At 43.5% G+C, this 9385-nt stretch overlaps 2 protein-coding genes across 7 annotated transcripts in view; one reads left to right on the top strand and one right to left on the bottom strand.

The window, feature by feature from the left end:
- The window catches only part of LOC123144220 (transcription factor TGAL9), a 9400-nt gene extending 5493 nt beyond the window's left edge, over positions 1-3907 (top strand). For all 5 annotated transcript variants that reach the window (XM_044563294.1, XM_044563295.1, XM_044563293.1 and 2 more), the window contains 4 exons: positions 419-464; positions 639-937; positions 2928-3170; positions 3258-3907. In XM_044563294.1, coding sequence (XP_044419229.1) covers positions 419-464; positions 639-937; positions 2928-3170; positions 3258-3449 — 780 coding nt within the window. In that variant the 3' untranslated portion in view covers positions 3450-3907. The remainder of the gene's footprint in view (positions 1-418; positions 465-638; positions 938-2927; positions 3171-3257) is intronic.
- On the bottom strand, positions 3713-7421 carry LOC123144221 (protein ABHD18). Of its 2 annotated transcripts, none has more exons than XM_044563296.1 (6): positions 7199-7421; positions 6005-6453; positions 5307-5391; positions 5052-5221; positions 4546-4853; positions 3713-4143 (listed from the first exon to the last, which is right to left on the bottom strand). In XM_044563296.1, exons 2-6 carry the CDS (start codon positions 6378-6380, stop codon positions 3988-3990), a joined length of 1095 nt encoding a protein of 364 aa, XP_044419231.1. In that variant the 5' UTR covers positions 6381-6453; positions 7199-7421; the 3' UTR covers positions 3713-3987. The 2 variants fall into 2 exon arrangements, with proteins under 2 accessions (XP_044419231.1, XP_044419232.1); XM_044563297.1 differs by lacking the exon at positions 7199-7421 and adding an exon at positions 6758-7144.
- Between the last annotated feature and the right edge of the window lie 1964 nt (positions 7422-9385).

Below are 9385 nucleotides of genomic sequence, written 5' to 3'. Positions count from 1 at the left end.
GGGGAGACTAGTGGGTGGGATCCGTAACATACATCCGTAAGTTCAGGGTTTTCGTATGCGCAAATAGCCACCACTATAGTGTGAAAGATTTGTCCCGTTCCTGGAAACTTGAAGACATCCGAAGGGTGGTAAGAGTACATGAGGTTTAAGCAAGTGTGCATCCAATCTAAAGTATCAAAAGCCACTTCCAGTGAATAAATCGGGTAAATGAAATTCTAGTATAACCACTAATTGTTCTAACATCTTAACTTAATATACACCAATACCAAAAGTACGGATCTAAACCCTGTAGCCATGCATCCAGTCTAAGATAATGGCTCAAGAATTAAGCTGGGTATCTATAATTAAGTTATGTCTTAATTGCACTTTTTTTCTATCACCACCTAACTAATTTTTTTCATCCATCTCTTTGCCTAAGGGTGCAATCTTGGGTGGTGGAGCTGGCATTGGAGGACTAAGCCCAGGCATGCATGGAACTAAACCCTAAGCTGTTCAGTCCATATATACTAGTATATGCCATCACACAGAAAAATATTTCCTTCCGCTCAATACTTCCAGGTTTTTCGTAACAATTATGTGATCTCTCTCGTATGTGCATGGCAAAAATAAATAATTCCATAAATAAAATGAATTAGCAGAGGCGGCATGGTTCGACGGGGAGTACGCGAGGTGGGTGGACGAGCACGACAGGATGATGCGGCACCTGCGGGCAGCGGTGGACGCGGAGGGAGTGGAGCACGACGCGGCGGCGACGGACGGCGAGCAGCTGCTGCGGCAGCTCATCGACGCCACGGCCGCGCACCACGTGGTGCTGGCGGAGCTCAAGTCCGCCGTGGCCAGGGCCGACGTGTTCCACCTCGTCTCCGGGACGTGGCTGCCCGCCGCCGAGCGCTGCTTCATCTGGATTGGCGGCTCCCGCCCCTCGGACCTCATCAAGGTACGTACAATTATGGGTTTTTTGTATGGGAACTGAGAGTACAGCTGTAGTGCATGCATGACACATAAGCTGGCGATCATCATTAAGAGATAGATTAAACATATATGCAATATGCCATATGTGTTTAAGTTTACATACATTAGTTGAGGATATGCAAGTGCTATTAGTTTCTTCTTTCAATAAAGGACATTTTTTTTGTGAAATAAAAGGACTTTTTTATTAACTTAAAATGTAGCATCAAGCAGATACAAAGCATGATGAACAAATGCTACTAGCTAGTATTATTATTTTGATGATTAAGGTGAAGAGACCGGTGAAGGCATGCAGCTCTTCAAAAGATTAGGTAGAGAGAGACGTATATATGATGGATTAGCTAGCTATCGCCTATCACTAGCTAATCTTAAGCAGGTGAGAGGTCCCAGTTGATGGAACAGTCGGGCCTTCACAAGCCTTTGGCTATGGTTGATTAATCAGTAGAGACCGATCGCCGCCTATGATTGCTATTTCTGTGCTGGAAGAAAGCGTACTTGGCCGCGAGAGTTGGTAAAGGAGGGAGGTTAGATATGGGAGGTCGACGTGTATGTGGGTTGGCTAGCTTCTAGATGGAACGGGATATTAATGCAGCAACATACTACTCCATCCAGTTTATAACGTAGTGCGTATAGATTTTTTTTAAAAGTCAAACTTTTTAAGCATTGACCAAGTATATAGAAAAAACTATTTATATCTCTACAACACTAAATATATAAAATATGAAACTGCTCCCTCCGTCCCGTACTTCATAATATTAGAGCGTTTTTTTTACACTACTGTAGTGTTAAAAACGTTTGGAATGGAGGGAGTACATCTTATGATGAACTTAATGATATGTGTTTGACATTCTAGATAAAAATATTTTTTCTATAAATTTGACCAAAATTGTGAGACTTGACTTAAAAAAATAATATATGCACTACATTATGAAATACAGGGAGTATCAAACAAACTTACGTTGAACTATATTATTCATCTTTTCCCTATAGTTCGAACTGTCCAAACTAATTGAAGCATAAAAAATTTACAATATCAGAGCTCAAAATCTCGCATTCAATACTCGACAAAAAAATTATTAAAAAACAGTCGCAGCCTATGTTGATCACATGTCTAAGCCTAGAGTATCTTATGTGTGAGGGATCTTCATCAGTTCAGATTGTTCGATCAACTGCGAGCATAAATTTGTACCTTGGATATATTATATGAGTGACAAATTCAAGATAATAGGAAGGAAAAAATAACTTTGACACAAATGCAAATTTGGATCGTACTATTTAGACATACGTTTGTAGTTGAACTAATGATGCATATCAGACATCCAAGAGGTGGTGGCGATGATTATAGAGACTCCCCTAGACAGGTCCCAATTTGCTTGTAGGGTTTATGAGATTTGAGATAATTTTGTAGAACGAGATATCAAGATTAGAAGGATTATTAATCCTGAAAAAACATTATTAGGATTACTTTCTCAATTAGGGTGTTATCATAGCTGCACTGTTGTTTGGGTTAGCAATTATCCCTCGCTGAGGCATAATGGGGAATGTAATTCTCTCCGTAGTTAATGATATCTCCTTTTCCCCGCAAAAATGATAATATTCCCTCAATGTTTTGAACTTCACGTATATTAAGTTACAACTTTACAGAAAGAAGTACCAACATTCACAATATCAACCATCATGGAATACATTTTTATATTGCAAATATTTGGCATTGTAGATGTTGATATTTTTAATATATACATTTAGCAAAAAAAAAGACTTAAGACAAACCTAATGCTGAGTAGAAAGAAATAGGGTACAAAAAGTCGAACAGATCAATGCAGCTGACAGTGAACCTTGTCTTAAATAATTTTATCAGACCAACACATCTAGTACCTCCGTTCCTAAATATTCAAACTGCCAAAACGTCATATATTTAGAAACGGAGGTAGTAGATTATAATGGGAAATAACATGCAGGTTATGGCGCGGCATATGGAGCCCCTGACGGAGCAACAGGCGGCGGGCATGTACGACGTGCAGCGGTGGGCGCAGGAGCGCGAGGAAGCTCTGGACCGTGAGCTCCAGGCCACGTACCGCTCCCTCTCCGACACCGTCTCCTCCGACGCGCTCATCTCCCCCTACCCCGACACGGCCGCCTACATGGCCCACATGTCGCTCGCCATCTCCAACCTCTCCTCCCTCGAGGCCTTCGTCAGACAGGTGCCCACACCTGCTACACGAGTGATTTACGCGCGCTCAGTCAGTGTGCCTGACAACTGTTTCGTTTGCTATGTGATGATGATGCAGGCAGACGCGTTGAGGCTGCAGACGCTGCACAGGCTGCCGCAGGTGCTGACGGCGCGGCAGGCGGCGCGGTGCTTCCTCGCCGTCGCTGACTACTCCCAGCGCCTCCGCGCGCTCAGCTCCCTCTGGCTGGCGCGGCCGCGCCAGGACCAGCCCAACCAGCCCGGCGCCGGCGGCCGTCTGTTCCATCCATGAAATCCTGCCTACATCGTCACCCTGCCGGCTAGCTAGCTAGGCATATACAGTACAGCCTAGAAGAAAAGATAATTAGGTTTTCAGATAGAGGTGATCAGATGATGGATGATCCATTTCTTGCTCCTTCGACAAGTGGTTGGTGGTTACTTCTGGTAATTGTGTATATATATAACGTGCAGCTGACAATTCGGCAGTATAAAAAAATAAGAACTGACATTCCTACTGTAATCTGTGTGTTTGCTATGCTGGACTGACTCTGCTTCTCAGCATTGTGAATCATCTTATTGCCAGTTAAACAAATCAACGAGTCACTGTATTTGTGTTACAAATGTGATCTACAGCCAATGGGCCAACCTCTCCACTAATTTTGATACTCACTGCACCTCATTCTCCCACTTGTTTAATCCAAACTCTTAATTAAGTTACAACAACTAATGTGCCATATCTCAGCTCTCTTTTAAAAAATACAACAAGAAATGCATCTGTCAAGCTTGCAGGGCTCAATTGGTGTGACCATGGGTACACAAGAATCTCCCTGTTACAATCTGTCAAGGGCATCGACGATGGCCTTGCGAAACGAGTCGTTGTGGAGTAAAAAAGAGGACACATGGCCTCCCGTCACCCACCGGACTTCCGAGCCCGGCCATGCCTTCTGGAGCTCCATGACCGAGTGTCTAGGAATATAACCGTCATCCTGAAACAAGGACAACATACATGGCTTTAGGCTGGAACCAAGCTTCAATAGTAGACACTCTGATCTCTGATATTAATAAAAGGTTTCACTCAACACTACAGAGCACAGATTACAGAAACAAGCTAATGAACAGAGGTGTGGATGATCATTGAATGGATCAGCTCGGATAACACTCATGCTACGACAAAAGTGATGCAGAAAACATATATATTATCACTTTTTAGGTGCTGTAAATAATACGTCTGTTGTTGAAATAGTAGCAAAACACATATTGAACTAGTAATGAAAGCTGATTGTGAGATACTCTGTAGGAAATCTACCTACGAGGTTGTAAGTAGAAGACCCAGGTAGCATTAATCACATTTAAATATATATGGCACAGAACAAGTGAGTAGCACTAACCGTTGCACCAACAAAAATGACAGCCTGTGGATTCTTCGGTAGGGGAAATCGAGTGACGTCCGTCAGAGACAGCACTGACCGTAATCTGTCTTTTACTTGCTCAATGCTGATACCGGATGCCGCATCTTCGGTCAAAGAAGTTGCATCTTTAGCTAATGCTGCTGCATCTTCCCTCAGTGCTTCCCAAGCTGTGGCATGTCTGTAAAGTCCTTCACAGAAAGGTACAACAGCAGAATGTGGAGCAAGAAATGGTAGTGTGGCAATTGGCGTAGGATGCAAGGATCCAACCATTGCAGCATGTACACCGCCTGTTATTAACAAACAAATGCTTATGAAAACAACTGGCAAAATATTTCATAAATAAGGAATTCCTATATAGTCTCAGAATAAAGTTTTTGAAATAAACACAATACTAGTAATTTTCATATGACATTTTTTCTAATGAAACTAAGACAAAATAGTGGAGACAAGCAAGGACTCCTTTTTTTAATGAGAAAAGTACATACCCATGCTGAGCCCACATATGCCCATCTTGCCATAACCAGCCTCAGCCTGCAACCAGTATAAGAGACTGCGAGCTTCATCAATAGTGGCTTTTCCTAAGAGTAGCAAGTCACTCACACATTGAAGCTTGGCCCCATGCTGCATGCTAGGACGTCGTTGTCCATAATAGGGGCTGCATTTCATTTGAGATATCAGTTCCAGCCAGGAAGATTGAAAATCGACAAAAATGCAAGGTACCCCTGTTGTACAAACCTCACCTCTCAAGAACCATGGTTGCAATATTGTCCTTCAAAAGAGGTCCACCAAGCCGGAGCCTTCTCTCAAATGAGTGATCACCGGTTCCTAAAATATTGAAGAAAGGCTTAACTCGATTCACTAAATGTGGGTCCCTGGTTAAAAGGGGGGAGAACTGGAGATCATCTCAGGTATTAAGAAAACAATCGTAGTGAGAACTTCCAAGAAAAACATAGCATCAACACAGTCATGCCTGTTAGTAGAAAACACATTACATTATGAAAACAGAAATTCTAAAACTAGACAAATCTCTCACCATTTTATTCAGATAGTAGATGGAGAAGTTGAATTGCTGCATTTTAGAAGCCTACTGATTCTGTTTTGAAATGAGGTGACAAAGCTAAATGAGTCAACATGCAAAGCTCTTGCGTTTTCCAGATTTTTTTTACAAAGCTAAATGTCACCAAACTACATAGGCATAAAATACCATTTATCTGTTCAACCAGTAATATCTAAATGTCAAAGGCCTATAAGAACTATTTCTGAAGTCTGGTGGGTTGGGATAAAATCTGGAATGGTGATTCACTGCATATGATATGAGTACATATATACACCGGTTTATAGATCCCGCCAAACATTAATTCAAAGACAAAGAAGATTTATCTAACTAGATGATAATGGCACACTATGATAGAGTAAGATCGAGTTACAAAGTTTGTACCTGCCAGATGGACCACGCAAGCCATCTTCTCTGGTGAGACATCCTTGGGCGTAAGAAAAGCGACTCTTGCATTGTGACTCTCAGGAGGCAATGCATCAATGAGTCGCTCATCACATGTTGTCCGGAAAACTCCCTCTCGCAGACAAGAGTTCTTTGTCTCCCAAACTGTTTTCCATTTAGGCTGCACAGCAGTTGGTGGCCAGTTCTGGCAAGGTGCTTCAGGGAATAGCTGCTTCACCATCCTCTCTAACAAATCAAGTTTGGTACCTCCCCATCCCTTTGAGAAAAATGGCGTTCCTAATTTCGTGCGATGAAGGAGAGTCCCATATATATGGTCCAATACATAGTGTACTAACCCAACATTCACTGATACCATATTCAAGAATATCTGATTAAAGTTGATTACTGAGACTTTACGACAAATTACAACCACAAACACTGGCAAATGCCTGCACCAACAAAATTAAAAAATTGCCCAAGTCAGCATATTCCGAGAAGTACGACATAACAGGAACTTAACAATTAAAGCAGGAGAATGGTTTCCAGCGCTAACTGAAAGCAAGAATAAAATGAAGCAAGCCCACTAGTTTGAATTTTTGGATATAAAGCATAGCCCACTAGAAACACAACTATGGAATGAATTTCCCAGGGCAATGCAGCATCATGCCATCAGACATTGAGATTCAAGGACCACAACCACATCACACAAACCCACATCAACTAAAAGCAGCATCTCCGCCAGAGGAAACGGACCTAATCGAGGCAGATCTGGAAGATAATTACTCGAGGTGTTGGACAGGACAGACGCCTGACGACGCCCAATGCAGGCAAATCCAGGCGCGCTCTACGCCGTCACATCTAATAAGAATCCAGGCCAGGAATCCAGCTCGCGGCCAACGCTGCAATGTCCGAGCCGACCAGGCAGACGCCGACTCTCTTAAGAAGCACGACGGGCGGTTCGGACAGCGCACCTGCCTAACCCGTGGCGGACCGGAGCCAGCGACGACGGCGGCGGGACGCCAAGAGACCACGGGAGGGCCGCTCGTGCGCGGGAGGGATCGGCACAATCCGGACCGAGATCCACGGGAGGGGGAGAGAGAGAGGTGGAGGCCGCGAGAGAAGCGGTCGCGGGGAAGGGGGGCAGATGGAGGAGGAGGAGGCGAGACCCGCGCGCGGTGACGCGCCGTGAATTACCTCGTTGGATCGGCGGCGCCGCGAGGAAGGCGGCGCGGGGATCGCTGGCGAGGGGATTCTCGCCGGGTGTGGATTGCGGGACGGAGGCTGAAGATTTGGAACGAGTTCTTTTTGGTTGCGTTGTCGGGCGCGCGCGAGGGGGAGAAAGGTATAGTGCACGGCGGGCGACGGCCGCGGGGACCCGCACGCAGTTTTGGATCAGGACATCGAGGCGGATAAGGTGCAGGCGATGTGCCTATACAAGGCGAGTTCTAAAATGTACATCCTTGTTGTTGGATGGTTAGTTGGACAGTGACATCTCTGATCCATCAGGGTTTAAGTGATACTCATATTTATTTTAGCATTTTGGCGATATAGGCTTAGTGGTAGGAGACGTTCCCGTCGACCACGAGGCATCTACGGTGACTTCGTAAAATCTTAAGATGATATGCCAGTTCAGCCTCTCGGAGGTGCTCATAGGGGTAGGATATGCGTGTGTGCGTTCATAAGAATGAGTGTATGCGCGTATATATGAGTGCTTGCGTCTGTACTGTGTTAAAAAAACAAGCATCCCCTCCATCAAAAAAGAGTTCTAAAACGGACACTGGACGGGACGCGGGCGAGCATCTACAATCGAGTGCCCCGAATCCGTCTCAAACGCCCCGGCGGACGGCCCGATCACTGACCGGTAACGAAAATGGGATCCAGACGGGATCCTCAAATGGGCCACGAACGTCCGGGCTGACCGCCACCTCTTATATCCAGCCCAAATATGGGCTAGATGCGAGTTTTGTTATGTTTTATCAAATCTACAAGGTCACAAGTTTAAGGTAATCATGATCTGCAGAGTGTTAGTAGGACAAGAGTAACGAGGAAATATTTGTGAAATAATTTTGTTAATATTCGAAATAGTTTCAAAAGAAACTGAAAGCGTTTCGGGTCACCGGAAGGGTTTTGGGGTTTATCGGACAATACCGAACTAAATAATATATAAGTGAAAAATGTTTCTAATGATGTTCAATTAATAATAAAATACTCTAATAATAGTTAGAAGGCTTTTATATTTAATTTAATACCAACAGGGCTTAAAAGGCCAAGTGATGTGTAAGGAGAATTGGGCCACTTGGATGCAAAAGGTGAAGGCACCCCCTTTCTCTTTGTAGAGGGAAAAGGGGAGGCCAAATTGAAGGGGATTTCCCCCCTTCGATGTGAGATTATCTTTTTTTACTTCTCCTTATTGATCTCTATCACCGCATTCTATTTCACCCATAGTACTATATCTATGGCTCACGCTTATCTATTATGTGGGGTTGAAAAAGTGAAACGCGTTAAGAAATATGATGCAATTGCTTGGCTTGTCATCGGGGTAGTTCATGATTAGTACTTTGTGTTAGGAAGACCAGGAATGACAAGGCTATATGATTTTGTAGGGATAGCGTTCTTTAACATTTTTATTTTGAAATGCATGATTGTTTATTGATATGTCTGAGTATTGGTGTCTTTATATCAAATTATAGACTATTCCTTTGAATCACTCGGATCTTAATATTCATACCATAAAAAGAGATTATATGATGAGCATGTTCGATAGCATTCCACATCAAAAATTCTGTTTTTTATCATTTACCTATTCGAGGACGAGCAGAAATTATGCTTGGGGATGTTGATACGTCTCTAACGTATTTATATTTTTGATTGTTCCATGCTATTATATTATCAATTTTGAATGCTTTATATGAATTTATATGCTATCTTATATCATTTCTTCGGACTAACCTATTAACCTTGTGCCCAGTGTTAGTTGTAGTTTTTTTTGCTTATTTTTTGCTTTTCAGAAAATCAACATCAAACGAAGTCCAAACGGAAAAAAAAATCTTTGGATTAATTTTTTCTGGACCAGAAGGGACCCGAGAAGCTTCGGGAGGAGACCAGACGAGATACGAGAGAGCCACAAGCTCGAGGGGCGCGCCCCCTGAGCTTGTGGGCCCCATGTAGCTCCGTTTGACGTAATTCCACTTCTATAAATTCAGAAATAATCCCAAACCAACAAAGGGCCACCCGAAACACTTTTTCCGCCGCCGCAAGCTTCTGTTCTTTCGTGATCCCATTAGGAGGCCTTTTCCGGTACACTGTCGGAGGGGGGATTGATCATGGGGGGCTTCTACATCATCCTTGCCGCCTTCTGATGATGCGTGAGTAGTTCACCAC

Source organism: Triticum aestivum, chromosome 6D (genome assembly GCF_018294505.1).
Source record: "Triticum aestivum cultivar Chinese Spring chromosome 6D, IWGSC CS RefSeq v2.1, whole genome shotgun sequence".
In the NCBI taxonomy this organism is placed as follows: domain Eukaryota; kingdom Viridiplantae; phylum Streptophyta; class Magnoliopsida; order Poales; family Poaceae; genus Triticum; species Triticum aestivum.
The sequence above is the reverse complement of the archived record's forward strand: the minus strand, read 5'-3'. Positions and strand labels throughout refer to the sequence as shown.